This window comes from Giraffa tippelskirchi, chromosome 5 (assembly GCF_054371585.1).
Source record: "Giraffa tippelskirchi isolate mGirTip1 chromosome 5, T2T-mGirTip1v1.2.pri, whole genome shotgun sequence".
Taxonomy (NCBI): domain Eukaryota; kingdom Metazoa; phylum Chordata; class Mammalia; order Artiodactyla; family Giraffidae; genus Giraffa; species Giraffa tippelskirchi.
This window is the reverse complement of record NC_137279.1, coordinates 193,830,987-193,846,345: the sequence shown is the minus strand read 5'-3', so window position 1 is coordinate 193,846,345 and position 15,359 is coordinate 193,830,987. Positions and strand designations below refer to the sequence as shown.

Below are 15,359 nucleotides of genomic sequence, written 5' to 3'. Positions count from 1 at the left end.
TATGGCCTTTTTGCCCTTCACTTCCTGCATTCTGTCTTTTGCGTCCAGTCGATTTTCTGGGTTGCAGTGTTTCGATTCCCTTTGCTTTTCCTTTTGTGTATATTCTGTGGATATTTTCTTTGTGGTTACAGTGGGGAGCGCACGTGACGCGCTGTAACACTGATCTGAAGTTGCGGTAACTGAGCTTTCGTACTTCGCCACCTGTGTCCCTTTGCTGACAGCTTTGTCTGTCTCTACAGGTCATGTCTGCTGTCCTTGTGTTTCGCCTGCAGGACCGCAGGCCGCATTTCTCGCAGGCCCGTCTGCTAGGGGAAAAGCCCCTCGGCTCGTTATCTGAGGGCGTCCTGATTGCTCCCTCACTCTGAAGGGCATGAAGGGCAGTTGTATTGAACACAGGGTTCTCAGGGGACAGTTTCCTGTGTCAGCTCACTGCCTTCTGGCCTCCAGGCTTTCTGACGAGAGCCTGCCGACGGTGAGTGAGGATGCCCTGTCTGTGACAAGTCGCTCTTCTCTTGCTTCTTCCGAGATTCTCTGGTTTGGGCTTTAGATTTGATGATAACATGCGTCCACGTGTGTCAGAGTTCCTCCTGGTAGGGTTCCCTGAGCTCTCTGCAGGTTTCTGTTTATGGGCCCAGCTTGGAGAGGTTGCACTTCAGCCCCGACCGCCTCAGGAAAGTCAGTGTCGTGGTAAAGCAAGTCACATGGAATTTCTGCTTTCCCGGTGCGCAAAGTTATTCTGTTAAGGGTGCGACAGTATTATGTCTGAATGGATACATATACCTTATTGCTAAAAATGCCGCCATCTGAGCCTTCAGCAAGTCCTAGCTGTGACATCAGAGATCGCTGATCACAGATACCACAGCAAGTGTAATAGCAATGAAGAAGTTTGAAATGTGAGAAATACCAAACGGGAACACATAGACCAAAGTGAGCGAATGTGTTTGGGGAGGTGGCGCAGGATCACCGCAGGCCTGCATGGCGTGGACGCGCAGCCCCTCCGGGCCGAGTGGGCCGCTCTGCCGCCTCTGCTCCTCCACGGCCATTTCCTTTCCAGGCCTCACGCCTGCCGGCGCGTCCGCCTGCAGGCCCCTCGGTGGGCTCCCCGTTTCTGTCTCACACTCCTCAGCCTCCAGGCCCCTCGGTGGGCTCCCCGTTTCCGTCTCACACTCCTCAGCCTCCAGGCCCCTCGGGTGGGCTCCCCGTTTCCGTCTCACACTCTTCAGCCTCAAAGCTTTTTCTTGATTTCGTTTCTGTGTCTTTGTCAGTATTTTAATTTTGTTCATATGCTACTTTCTTGACCTTGTCCACGTCTTCGTTCAGTTGTTGGAGCGTCTTTGAGATCCTAGCATGTGTTTGCCGAGCCGTTTCTGGGGTTATTTTCCTTCAAATGGGCCATACGTCCTTGTTTCTTCATGTACCCTGTGACGGTGCTGTTTCTGAAAACGGGACCTGTGGGTCTGACTGCGGTGACTCTGGAGATGCGAGTCCCTCTTCCGGGGCTTGCTGGCTGTGTTACTGGTCCTGTTGGATCTCTGGGCCTCGTGTAAACGTTGGCCTCTCTGTGCAGACAAGGTGCCCATGGGGTGAGCGTCAGGCCCGCCTGGGCCTCTCCCGAGCTGCCCACCGTGTGCAGCTGCTCCCTCATTTGCCTGTTTGCGCCATTATTTCTGAGCATCCCAGCCTTTACCGTCAGGCTCCTGAAAGGGGGAGGGGGAAATATGAAGCAGGGTGAAGGGGCGTCGGCCTGTGAACCCCCCGGAAGTCACTTCAGCTGGAGGGGCCTGGGCGGCCGCCCGCCTCTGTCTGCGCAGCGGCTGCAGGTCGGCGCCCAGGACTGTAAGGCCTGTGACGTGTCCTCACTGGGTTTGGGGGTTTCTAGCTGTTGTCTCTTCAGGTGTTTCCTGCAGTATCACTCTGTCTTCCTTCGCAGCTCCTGCGAGACACGCAGCGGACTTCTCAGTGTTGTTCCCCTTCTCTTCATCGTCTCCGCTGTCATTCAGTCGCCTGACTCTGGTCTCCGCTCTCCAGCTTGCTGTTGCGCACCTTTCTGGCTCTGGCCCTTCTTCCTCTTTGCTCCCACGGCTTCTCGGCGCTCCCCAACAGTGACCTCCCGTCCCGTCGGCCTTGGGGGAGGGGCGGTTAAAATCATGAGCTGTCTCCACGGCTGTAGAACAGATTTCTGCTCACCGAACCTGCTGGGGCAAGGGCACACCTTCACCAGGTCAGGAGCCCACATGATGCCAAGATGAGGAGACACCTCTGCGTCCACAGGTGAGTGGATGACAAGATGTGGTGTGTCATCCACACGCCAGAGTGTGACGCGGCCGCGGAAACGAAGGAAGTTCTGCCATTTGCAGCAAGACAGATGAACCTTGAGGATATTGTATTAAGTGAAATGTCAAGACAGGTGCTGCATGATTTCATTTATATGTGAAATTAAAAAAAGGAAACTCACAGAAACAGACAAGAAGGGGGGAGAAGTGGACAGACGTTGCTCAGTGGATGTCCGCTTCCAGCTGGGAGATGAATCGGCTCTGGGCATGCCGTGGACAGCACAGTGCGACAGTTAACAGTGCTCCGTTGCATTCGTGAAGTTTGCTAAGAGAGTGGACCTTAAACGATCTCACCACACCCAGGAAAGACGTGTTGACTAACCGTATTGTGGTAAACAGTGGGCCATATACACATGTATCGAGTCATCGCTTTGAAACTTGAACCTGTACAGTGTTACATGTCAGTTTCAGCTCAGTAAAGCAGGGGAAGACGGGGGAAGGAGCGGGTTTTGGGGCTCACCAGTGAGAGAAACGCTGGAGGCTCGCAGGAATCCTCCAGCAGCTGGTCCCTGTGTGTATCAGGCTGTATGATACACGTGGCTCAGCCCCTCACTTACGCCTCACACATCATGTGGGGTAGCTTCCTGGTTTATTTTAGGACCTAAAATAAAGTCGAATCTATCCTACTCTCTCCTGGCCTGTCCTTCTCCATCTCTTCTCCCCAGTGGACAAGACATCGGTGTTGTCATTCAGTCACGAAGTCATATTCAACTCTTCACAACCCCACACACTGCAGCAGGGCAGGCTTCCCTTTCCTGCACCGTCTCCCAGAGTTTGCTCAAACTCATGTCCATTGAGTCAGTGAGACCATCCCAACGCCTCATCCTCTGTCGTCCCCTTCTCCTCCTGCCTTCAGTCTTTCCCAGCATCAGGGTCTTTTCCAGTGAGCCAACTGTTCGCATCTGGTGGCCAAAGTATTGGTTTCAGCTTCAGCATCAATCCTTCCAATGAATATTCAGGGTTGATCTCCTTTAGGTTTGACTGGTTTGATCTCCTTGCAGTCCAAGGGACTCTCAAGAGTCTTCTTCAGCACCACAATTTAGAAGCATCAATTCTTTGGCATTCAGCCTTCTTTATGGTCCAACTCTCAATTCTGTATATGACCACTGGAAAAACCATAGCTTTGACTAGGCAGACCTTTGTTGGCAAAGTGATGTCTCTGCTTTTTAATACACTGTCTAGGTTTGTAATAGATTTTCTTCCAAGGAGTAAGCATCTTTTAATTTTGTGGTTGCAGTTACCATCCACAGTGATTTTGGAGCCCAAGAAAATGAAGTCTGTCACTGTTTCTACTTTTTCTCCATTTGCCATGAAGTGATGGGACCAGATGCCATGATCTTAGTTTTTTGAATGTCAAGTTTAAGCCAACTTTTTCACTCTCCTCTTTCACCCTCATCAAGAGGCTCTTTAGTTCCTCTTCACTTTTTGCAATTAGGGTGGTATTATCTGCATATCTGAGGTTGTTATTTCTCCCAACAGTCTTGACTCCAGCTTGTGATTCACCCAGCCCAGCATTTCACCTGATGTTAAATAAGCAGGATGACAATATACAGCCTTGTCCTACCCCTTTTTGAACCACTCCATTGTTTCATGTCTGGTTCTAACTGTTCTTCTTGACCTGCCTTACAAATACCTGAGAAGAGAAGAGAAGTTAAAGGCACAGGAGAAAGGGAAAGATACACCCGTCTGAATGCAGAGTTCCAAAGAATAGCAAGAAGAGATAAAGCCTTCTTAAGTGAACAGTGCAGAGAAACAGAGAAAAACAATAGAATGGGAAAGACTAGATCTCTCTTCAAGAAAATTAGAGATACCAAGGAACATTTCATACAAAGATGGGCACAATAAAGGACAGAAATGATAAGAACCTAACAGAGGCAGAAGAGATTAAGAAGAGGCGGCAGGAATACACAGAAGAACTGGACCAAAAAGATCTTAATGACCCAGATAACCACGATGGTGTGATCACTCACCTAGAGCCAGAAGTCCTGGAATGTGAAGTCAAGTCAGCCTTAGGAAGCATCACTATGAACAACACTAGTGGAGGTGATGGAATTCCACCTGAGCTATTTCAAATAACAAAAGATGATGCTGTTAAAGTGCTGCACTCAATAAGCCAGAAAATTTGGAAAACTCAGCAGTGGCCACAGGACTGAAAAGGTCAGGTTTCATTCCAGTCCCAAAGAACGGCAATGCCAAAGAATGCTCATACTACTACAGAATTGCACTCATTTCACACACAAGCAAGGCAATGCTGAAAATCCTTGAAGCTAGGCTTCAACAAGACGTGAACCAAGAACTTCCAGATGTACAAGCTGGATTTTAAAAAGGCAGAGGAAGCCGAGATCAGATTTCCAACATCTTTTGGATCAAAGAGAAAGCAAAAGAATTCCAGGAAAGTATCTGTTTCTGCCTCACTGACTGCGCTAAAGCCTTTGACTGTGTGGACAAGACACAACAGGAAGAAAAGACCACTGTTAGGAAGCATTAAAACGTCGAGAAGTTCTGGCATCAGACTCGCCTTCGCAGCCACGTCTCCTGGGTCTGTGCCATGGAGGCCGCACTCGCTTGGCTGACATGGGCGCTTGCGTCGGCATCGCGCTGACTCTCTTCCTGCGTCTCTGAGGCTCCTGGGCCTCCTGACCTGCCATCTGCCAGCGGAGTTGAGCTCCCAGCTGGGCAGGCTTCTCTCCAGAAGGAGGCCCCCACAGCTCTGAGCACCCTGGAGCCCAAACAAGCTCCTCTTTGAGGCTGTAGAGGCGCATAGTTGCTTCCAGCCCCGCCTTGTTTGAAGGAGGTCAGTCTGTAGCCCAGAGGGATCCTCACCCTGAGCGGAGACGTGAGGTGACCACACGTTACTTGGCAAGCCCCGCGCTGGCCGTGGGGTGTGAGAGATGTTATGTACAACCTGCCTCAACTGTGGATTCTTCCAAAGAACTTTGACTTCAAGAGGAAAACAGCACAAGAAATTTCATCCAAGGGGCCACAAAGCCCAGAGGAGCCAAGCAGGTGATCCCTGCAGACCTGCTTGGTGGCGGGGCCACGTGAGCAGAGCCCCAAGTGTGCGCCGCAGTGTGGGCAGCCCTCCCTCTCCCTCCTCGATGGGGCCTGGGGCTGGGGGCTTCCCCCAGGACTGTCCCTCACTTCCTGCTGCCTGGCTACCGGGTGTTCACAGATTTCAGCTGGATCCACGGGAGAGGCCACACTCGGGTCACCATCGCTGAAGCGGGCTGTGTCCATGCGGCATGGCCACAAGCCATTGCAGCAGCACGGAGACAGGACCGCAGTGCAGGGCACCCCCACCCCTGCTGAGAAGCCAGACTGTCCTCGGGGGTTGGTTTTCGGGAGGTGACCGTTGCCTTAGCCCGTTGGGCAGGCTCCCTGTGACAGATCAGCAGAGGTCTCCCCTTTGCCCTGGAGAGGCCTGCAGCACGGGAGCCCACCTGCGCTCCCCGGGGGGTGTCTCCAGTGTCCCACGGCGCCCACGCGTATCCAGGGCCCTGGGGTCTGTGGATCTGGGAACGGGGCCGTTGTCCTGGGGAAAGCGAGCACACGGCGTGGGGACTCGGGCTGTTCCCCTGCACCTGTCGGCCCTGCATCGCGGCTCCAGGGCTTCAGGTCCAGACTCAGCCCCGTGCGGCCGGAGCCGCACCCGGGGTGACAGTGCCCGCTGCCCCTGCGCCCTCTGACTGGGGCTGAGCCAGGGCGGCCTCTGTCCCGCCCTCTGCCCCCTCATCAGCCTGGCCCGGGCGAGAACCTCGGGACGGGGACACTGGGGGGCCGTGGTGAGGACCCCGGGACGGGACACCGGGGGGCCGTGGTGAGGACCCCGGGACGGGGGACACCGGGGGGCCGTGGTGACCCCGGGACGGGGGACACCGGGGGGCCGTGGTGCGGGTGTGGTGCCCAGGGCGCGGGGGGCCGATTCCGAGGCTGCACGGGTGAGTCGAGCCTGAAACCCTGCGTCTTCAGCGGCCTGGAAGGGGGAGGGGGCCTGGGCCCCCAACCGCGGAGCCTCCGGCCGCCGTCCCTGCTGCCCTCATGCGCACGCGAGACCGCACAGGGGTCTGACCCTGTGTCACAGGGTTCCACGCGTCTCTTTTTAAAACCTGAAGAACTTCCTCTGGTATTTTCTTTAAGGAAGATGGGGATCCTGCTGGTGATGAATTCTGTGGACTTTTGTCTGAAAATGTCTGTTTTGCCATCGTCTTTGAAGGGTGTTTTGCACCTAGAACACCAGGGGACAGTCATTTTCATGGCTTGGAGGGTGTCCCTCCGTTCTCCTCTGGTTCCGTCCCTTCTGTGACTTCCCTGAATTGCACACATCGTGTGTGGGAACAGTGGGTGACGTGAGGCTTTGCTTGATGCTACCTCCCGCAGCCGGCAGAGCCCTGCTTCTTGCGGTTGGGCCAGGAAGGGCAGCTCCTCCTCACTAGAGACAGGGGTCCCGACCGGAAGCCAGGGCAGGTTGCCAGGGCAGGTTTCCACGGCCCCCCACGACCCGTGCCGCACAGCCCCGGGGCTTGGGTGCCCCCGCCTGCTCCCCAAGGCAGCCTCCACCCAGTCCTTGGGGGCAGCTACTCCAGGCTGTCTCCCCTGCACGCCCTTCTGCCTGAGACCTTGGCCTTGCAGCCTGGCTGGTTCTCTGAGGCCTTTAAATGGACTCTCTGAAATCTGGCTCTGCTGTTCGCTCTGTGGAGGGTTGGTGAGTGAAAAGCGGCTGTCTGGTCTGGCCAGCGCGCCTGTTCCGATGCTCGGGGGCCTCCAGCCCCACTCTGGGCACCAGGTAGCACAGCTGGAGGTGCTTTCCCTCTTAACGGTCTTTTCCGCCTCCTGCATCATCGGCAGGCAGGTTCTTCACCACTAGCACCACCTGGGAAGCCCAGTGGTAACAGACCTTCATGGCCAATGGGTTTCCCTTCCGGGGCTTGGTTGCCTTGGGTCTTTGTTCTTGTTGGAGATTTGGTGCTGGTGGAGCAGGGTCCCACCTCCGACTTCCGTGCCAGCTGTGGAGAGAAAGCAGGAGTAGGAAAGGACACCCTGGGGTCAGCCTGATGGCCAGACAGCAGGATGGTGCCCGTGCTCGCCTCCAGTCTTCCGGGGCAGCTGGGGGACGGGAGAGGGCGCAGGCCGGGGGTCAAGACACCCGCCGGGGCTGCCAGCCGAGGGGGTGTTGACCCTGACAGGGGCACTGCCCTGCTCGCAGGCCCCAGACTGCCGAGGTGGGTGTTGCGGCCACTGCAGGAGCGCATGGCCTGTGCTGGCCCGGCAGCCCTTGCAGAATCTTTAGACGATAAAAACCAAAGTGTTTGTTTTCTTCTGTTCAGATTACCCGAAAATTCAGGCTGAATTCCGAAGGCAAACTTGAACAGACAGTCTCCATGGCAACCACTACACAGCCCATGACTCAACATCTGCACGTCACGTACAAGAAGGTGACCCCGTGACCCCGGGTGGAGCTGCCTGCGTGGGGACACGGCACCACAGGTGTGGGTGTGGCCACAGGTCGGGTCACCATGGGCTCAAGGGTGTGGCCACGTCTCCTGTAATGGCATAGAGAAACCAAATAAAAGGCCTTTATTTTTATGGGTGAGCATTTTCAATATTACCACTTGAGTAGACTACATTTCTTTCATCTGCTAGTGATTATTTGTTTTCAGAGTCTTCCCTAAAATATTTAAAAGGGGTGACATTCTCTCATTTCTTCCTGCAGTTTTGACAAGATGCTTCCCTTGTCGCTCAGTCAGTAGAGTCCGTGTGCAATGCAGGAATCCGCCTGCGATGCAGGAGACCTGGGTTCAATTCCTGGGTCTGGAAGATCCCCTGGAAACAGAAATGACAAATCACTCCAGTATTCTAGCCTGGAAAATCCCATGGGAAGAGGAGCTAGTTACAGTCCATGGGATCGCAAAAGTCGGACAGAACTTAGCAGCTAAACCACCACCAGATGCTTACGGGTCTTCAGGAATAAGAGGAAGACATAGGTTATTTTTAAGAGCTGCGCGCATAAGGACCCCATTTCCTAATGGACAGAGGGCGTTCCCAGGGCATGAGGGTGGCTGTGAGTCTAAGCATCGTTACGTGAATGTGACCTGACTCTCACTTCACCTTCCTTTGTTCCTTGTTCACAGTGGAATTTCCCACACACACGCTGGCCCTCAGCCCTCGCCCCATGTCCGCCAGCGCGGGCCCCACACCCGTGGATCGTGCGCTCTCCCCCTTCTTGTGGCTGAAGCGTCTCCCAGTGAATTCCATACAGTGCCGTTTGTCTCAAACGCTTCAGCCTGCGTGCAAAAGCAAAAAAAGCCTTTCTCTTTTTCTTAACGGCAGGGTCTCCGCCACGCCCTCCTCTTTCCTATTTCACCCTCTTAGAGGGGGCGGGGGCACAGCTGGTTTCACCAGGAATGTAAGTAGACACAGGGTGAGGGCAGCTGTGCTTGAGAGCAGGGGTCCGCGCTGCAGCCACACCCTGTCACACACCCGGGGGACAGAGGCATTGCGGGGGGATTGGGGGGTGCCAGTGCCTGGAGTGCGAGGAGGGGCTGGCCCAAGTGAGGACCCGGGCCAGCACCCCCCGTGCCTGGGGGCATGGCGGCCGTGCTGGGCTCCCGGGGGAGAGGAGGTCTGCAGGGGTTCGAGGCGTGGTTTGTCCCAAGGCGGCATCCGTCCAGCTGGGCACCCGTGCAACCAGACACACCACATACCCCTGACAGGTGACCACGTGGGGCAGACAGGATGGACCGTGCCCCTCCACAAGGGTGAAGCGGGAAAGAAGAGGGCCTGACGGGGCCCGAGCGAGTGCAGGGGGAACCCCGTGGCCCAGGCCTGTCCTCCAGGCCTACACTGGTCCTGCCCCACAGCTGGGCCAGAGCAGCTCCCCCTCCCTTCGCGGAGTCCTGTCCTCCCTGAGCCCCCACATCTGGGGTCCCACCCTGGTAGGACTCTGCCGAGGTTGTGAACCTGAGGCTCCAGGCGGCCCCATCCTTCAGAGTCCAGGGAAGGCAGCAAGGCCGTCCGTGGGGTCACAAAGAGTCACAAGTTAGCCGCACAACAGCGACCAGCAAGGCCCCGGGGCTGTTGCGTCCTGCACACTGGCCGAGATGGTGCCTTGTGGGCGCCAGACACTCCCTCCAGGGGGCAGCCACCTCTGCCGTCCACAGAACTAGGAGGGGCAGGCACAGCCTTGTCCTCTGGGCCTGGTGGACGGACACCCCACTCCACAATCTCTGAAATGCCTTGGACATCAGGCCCTGACTTCAGGCTGCCTGTCTGCCTGCCGTCTGGGGGACTTGCTTGTCGCTGACCAGTACCAACCTCCTTATCAAGTTGGGCCACACTTTGTGATCTGTCTGAACGAGCTTTCTTATTATGTTCAATGTCAATAGGCTGAGGGTTTTCCAAATTTCAGGTCTGGTTCTTTCTGGCTGACAACTCTGTCTTCACATCTCCTTGGGCTCTAAGTGTCCGAGGGAAACAAGGCACCGGCACTTTGCCTGGAAACTCCAGGCCGGACACCCGGGTCCCTGTCCGCAAGCCTGGGACACACAGTGCAGCCCAGCTCTTGACAGAAGCTCCCGCTTCCATCTGAGATCTCATCAGACTGGCCTTTACACCCGTCCAAGTTAGGAGACAGGAGCCTTGCTAAACTGGAGCTGGGAGGGAATTCCCTAGGGGTCCATTAGTTAGGAGTCCGCTGTCACTGCCCAGGGCCTGGGGCCAGTCCCTGGGCAGGAAACTAAAATCGCACAAGTTGCACAGCTTGGCCAAAACAGTATGTTAATTTAAAAAAATGTTGAGTGGGCAGGCCCCAAGGGGGCGCCGCTGACCACCAGCAGGAGGAAGAGTTTCTCCCTGCCCGGCAACAGCCCAGCCAATGAGAAGCCTCCACGCTTCAGGCCGCGGTGCCTCCACTGGGCTCTTCACAGCAGCCGCTCCGACCTCTGTCTCCTACAAAAGCTTCCTCTCCTCTTCCCTGGGCTTGTGTATGGTTCACCACAGTGCCTGGCCTGAAACGCAATTCTCTGCTGCTCCTGAATGAACCCACTCTGTTGATAAAAAGTTGGCTGTTTCATTGCTTCAGGTCAACACATCCATGTTCCTCCCCATGTTCTGCTCAGCGCCGAAGCCTGAGGCTTCCTGCAGAGCTCTCCTCTCTTCCCGAGTCCCCGGCATCGCCCCAACCGTCCACTCACAGCACTCGATGCTTTCTGGCACCCATCTTCAAACTCTTCCAACCACCGAGTTCCAAAGCCACTTCCACATGTTTAGATACTTGTTATGTCTCAGTAACAAGTTTCTGACTTGGTCCGTTCATACTGCTTTAACAAGAATACCACAGACTGGCTGGCTCTTAAGCAATAGGAATTTACTTGTCAGTGTCTTAGAGAACCAAGACCAGGGTGCTGGTGGCCAGCTGACGTCACCATGGATAACGTCTCATGGACGGCTGCCCGCTGGACCTCACATGTGGAAGGGCTGGGCTGGCTCACCCTGGCAGGTACTCGTCCCAGTCACAAGGTGACTTTAGGACCTAGTTCCCCTGCAAGGCTACAGCTGCTCCTCCCAGGATGTTGAGGTTAGGACTTCAACGCATGAATTTGGGGGAAGACAGACATTCAGACCACAGCTCCAAGGGAGCCTGGAGGCTGAGGCCAGAGCCATCTCTGTTGCTGGAATGATGCTAAGAGGACCTGGGAGCATCCAAGAAGCCCACTCCCTCCCTCCTACACTGCAGCTCCTCCCTCCTGCATCCCAGGCTCCTCCGTTCTCACAGCTGGGGGCAGGAGGGGTGAGCAGCCCCCAGCAGAGCAGGGAAGGTGGGGCATAAAACAGAGACAGAAGCAGATAACCCACACAGCCCTCTGGTTGTCTCCCTCTCCGCACCCATGCCGCTGACGGGCTGCACTCCCAGCCCCCTCTGGGGTCCTCCAGGTGTCTGACTCGTTCCTCCACCCCGCTTCCCGCAGCCTGGAGGGAGGATCGGCCTTCCCAAGGGCTGCCCAGCGGTGTACCAGTGCCGAGTCCGCCTGCCTCACAGGGCTGATGCCACAGTGCAGACGGGGGCAGCCTGCCACTTCAGTCTCAGTTTCTCTCACCCACCCAACCCGCTTGGACCAGCCCCTCAGCAGAGCTGCCCAAGTACCGTCTCCTAGCCCTGTCCTCACGTCTGCGTTCGGTGGCAGAATTCTCTTAGAACATCTTCCCTCCATCCAGTTAGGCTCAGGTTCGGTTCCTCTGAAACAGTTCACGCTGGAGCCAGTGGAAACGCTCGTCTCTTCCCTCTGATGTGCAGTGTCAGAGCAAGCGTGCAGGGACGCCGGCACTGGCCCGGGACCAGGCTCCTCACACCACGCCTCCCTCCAGCCCTCCTGCTTCTGTTACAAACCGAACACTCGGTATGTTTGATGCAATCGAGTCAAGTCCAATCTTTCTGTGGCAGACAGAGGTGCCCACGTGACCCTACAGTTAACCGGATGGAGACCCTGATGGCCTCTGTGCCCATTTCCTGCCCCAGCACCTCCCTCCTTTCCAGTGGGGGTGGGAGTGAGAGGCTTGGGCAGCACCGGCTCCGTTTACAGTTTTCTTGGGTCTTTCCACTGAGCTATTTGCCATCACACGGCCCTTCACTCCCTAGTGCTTCAGCATGGGATACGTGTATTCTTTAAGAAAGAAAAAAAAATTGTGCATCCACACTGATATTTCCAATTCTGATTCTTAGATTATAAAATTTCTTACTTAAATCTTTCATTTCACCTCTTTTAAGAAAAAATCTGTTCATCATTATTTGCTTTCTCCGACAGGATACATGGGACTTCCTGATGACTCAGTGGTAAAGAATCCACCGCCAAAGCAGGAGACGCAGGAGATCCAGGTTAAACGCCTGAGTTGGGACGATCCCCACAGAAAGAGATGACAACCGGCTCCAGTATTTTTGCTTGAAAAATGCTATGGACAGAAGAGCCTGGCAGGCTATACTCCATGATGTTGCAAAGAGTTAGACACGACTGAGCGACTAGTACTAAGGACTGGAGCCTGGGGCTGCGGTCCACGGGGTCAGAGTCAGACACGACTGAGCGACTAAACCATCGCGGGACACATATGATTAATTCAGGATAGTAATATTGTCAATAAGACTAATTGAAGTCAATTTTTTGCTATTTTTACAGCTTTCACACTGAGTATATAATGTTAAAAAATATTACAGTTGGAATAACTAATTTCTCTGTGTGCTTGTGTCACCAAATCAGTATACATTTATTTATTTCTACAATTGACTCTTTTCTCTTAAGCTAGCTTTGCTTATGCAAAACACTGTCGTGACCCTATTGTCAATAGTGTAAAACAGGGACTTCCCTGGTGGCCAAGTGGCCGGGACTCTGCGCTCCCTGTGCGGAGGGCCTGGGTTCAGTCCCTGGTCAAGGTACTAGACTTCACGTGCTGCACCTGAGAATCTGAATGTTGCAACTAAAGACCGCACATGCCACGAGGACGGTCAAAGCCCTCCCACAGCGAGGACCCAGTGCAGCCACACAAAGAGATTTAAAAAAAGAAACCACGTGAAACCAGCTTTGTTCTGCTTCGTGTGGGTGCAGAGCCCCACCAGGCGGCCCTGCCACGGTCCATCGGCAGACGCCCTGATGCTGGGCCTCTGGGCTGTTTCCCGTCTTTTGCTAATCAAATATTGTCACAATGAATAACTCTATGTACATGTCATTTTGGGCTTCTGCCAGTGTATCTTTAGGACAGATTTCTGAAAGTAGGATTACCAGTCCGAGGGCAAACGCATGCGGGACTTGTCCAGGTGTTGCCCTTCCCCGCGGGGACTGGGCTGTTTCGCCTCCCACGGCAAGTGTGAGGTGCCCTGCCCCCAGCAAGGGTCTGTGGTCAGATCTGGATGTGGCCAACCTGGAAGGTGAGGGCTGGGGCCCTGGGGCCCTGGGGCCGTTTGGGTCTGCATCTCAGCTTTGTCTTTTCTTCTTGACGTTTGAAGCTGGTAAGTTCTTTTGAATTATAAATAATATTCCTGATTTTCAACTGCAGCCTTTCATGGAGGTGAAATGCGCGATTACAACATGAAGTTCACTGTTCACAGCGTCCACGCGAGCGTGCGGCTGAGCAGCACTTCGTACAGGACGGCCTGTCACTCCCCCTCCCCACCCCACACACCACCCTCTGCTTCCTGTCTCAGGCTGCAGCGACTTTTGAAAATGTTGAATGTTATAAACACCTTTTACCATCAAGTATATTGATACATATATTATAAACATATATATAAATGTCATAAACACTTTTCCCCATCAAGTATATTGTCTTTTCTTGTTCCTGGACTTTATTTATTATTATTATTTTTTAAACTTGCATGTATTGTTTCATGGCTGCCCTGGGTCTCCCTCGCTGCACAGGCTCTCTCCTCTGCAGTGAGTGGGGGCTGCTCTTCATTGCAGAGGCCGGGCTTCTCGTTATGGCGGCTTCGCTTGTTGCGGAGCCCGCGCTCAGAAGCTGCCCTTCCGCGGCGTGTAGGATCCTCCCAGACAGGGGATCGGACCCCTGTCCCCTGCACCAGCAGGTGGATTCTCACCCGCTGTACCACCAGGGACATCTGCCTGTTCTCGGATTTTAAATCACATTTAGGAAGGTTTTGCCCGCTCCCCAGTTACAAAGAAACTCACACATTGCTCCTAGCACTTGCTTCATTTTTCATACTTGGCTCTTGGACCCATTTGTGACTTGTCTCATGTCTGGTGTGACGCACGGGCTCGAACTGGTCTTTTTCCGTGCACTGACTGCTCGTCACAACGTTTGCTGATGACCTCGTCTCCTTCACCTCATCGTGGACTCGGTTCTCCAGGCTCCAGGGTCTGTCTCTGCAGCCCCGTGTCCCTGTGCCGTATCTGCACGTGGCCGGGGCCTGGTGGTCCCAGGGCAGACCCAGAGGCAAGGGGGTCCAGACCTTCCTCCTTTCTCTTCTCGGAAAGGTTTTCTCGGCTGTTTTTTGCCCTTCCCCCTCCTCATGTGAACTTTATAATTAGCTTGTTTACATCCAGAGGGGGAAACATACTCTAGTACTTTCTTAAGAGTAAGATGCTTTGCTCAATCATGTCCGACTCTTTTGTGACCACATGAACTTTAACCCACCAGGCTCCCCTGTCCGTGGATTCTCCAGGCAAGAATACGGGAGTGGGTTGCCATTTCCTTCTCCAGGGGATCTTCCTGACCCAGGGATCCAACCCACGTCTCCCACGTTGCAGGCAGAGTCCTTACCGTCTGAGCGACCGAGTGGTTTCATAACGATTATGTTAAATTTATACATTTACTTACTTGTAGAGAAATGGCTTTACGAGGCTGTTTTCTTCTAGAACCAGGGGTTTCCTCCGTCTGACCAAGTCTAAGGTGTCCTTGAGGAAGCTTCACGGTTTGCCTCACATGGAGTTCACATTTGTTCTCTGTTCATCTCTCGCAAAGTCACCTTCTGTGCTGCTGGAAAGGGCGCCTCCTCCCCGCATCTTCTGCCCAGCGCACCCCCTGCGGCCAGCCTCCCTGCGGGGCCTGAAACCCGCTGCTTTTCTGTGTGTCTGGGGCACCAGCTCCCGGTGCTGGAAACGTCTCAGGGGGCTGATCTGTGACGGGAAGCAGGGCGCTGGGGGACCCTTCCTCTCTCCCGCCCCCTCCAACCCTCAGACTTCCTGCCCCTGGCGCCCCTGGGATGCCCTCTCCCAGCGGATGGAGCAGGCAGAGCTTGGAGGTGGTGCTGGCGGTCAGCGGCGGTCAGCTCCAGGAAGGGAGCTGAGGAGAGCGGTCCTGGGGGTCCTGGGGCCGGGAGATGGGTCCCGAGGGAGGCGCGGGGCCGCCCCATGTGCACAGAAGTCTGGCCTTCGGGCTCTTCCTGTGGGAGGCAGGGCCGGGCAGCCGATGTGGCTGTCTGGTGCCCCCTGCCTTGTACAGAAAGGGAACCAAGGCAGAGAGGCCACGTCCGGCCGTGTGCCTGCGGCTGGGCTGCAGGGGGACGCTCGACGGGCCGCCCCTGTCAGG

At 55.0% G+C, this 15,359-nt stretch overlaps 1 protein-coding gene and 1 long non-coding RNA gene across 17 annotated transcripts in view; both read left to right on the top strand.

The window, feature by feature from the left end:
- The window catches only part of THAP4 (THAP domain containing 4), a 34,754-nt gene extending 26,838 nt beyond the window's left edge, over window positions 1–7,916 (top strand). For all 16 annotated transcript variants that reach the window (XM_081490600.1, XM_081490601.1, XM_081490609.1 and 13 more), the window contains one exon: window positions 7,658–7,916. In XM_081490600.1, the coding sequence (XP_081346726.1) occupies window positions 7,658–7,777 (120 nt within the window). In that variant the 3' untranslated portion in view covers window positions 7,778–7,916. The remainder of the gene's footprint in view (window positions 1–7,657) is intronic.
- A 2,799-nt stretch (window positions 7,917–10,715) lies between these two features.
- Window positions 10,716–13,627, top strand: LOC145506308 (uncharacterized). The gene is made up of 2 exons (XR_014053740.1): window positions 10,716–11,725; window positions 12,131–13,627. It is a non-coding gene; the product is annotated as an uncharacterized LOC145506308 (long non-coding RNA).
- The last annotated feature ends 1,732 nt before the right edge of the window (window positions 13,628–15,359 follow it).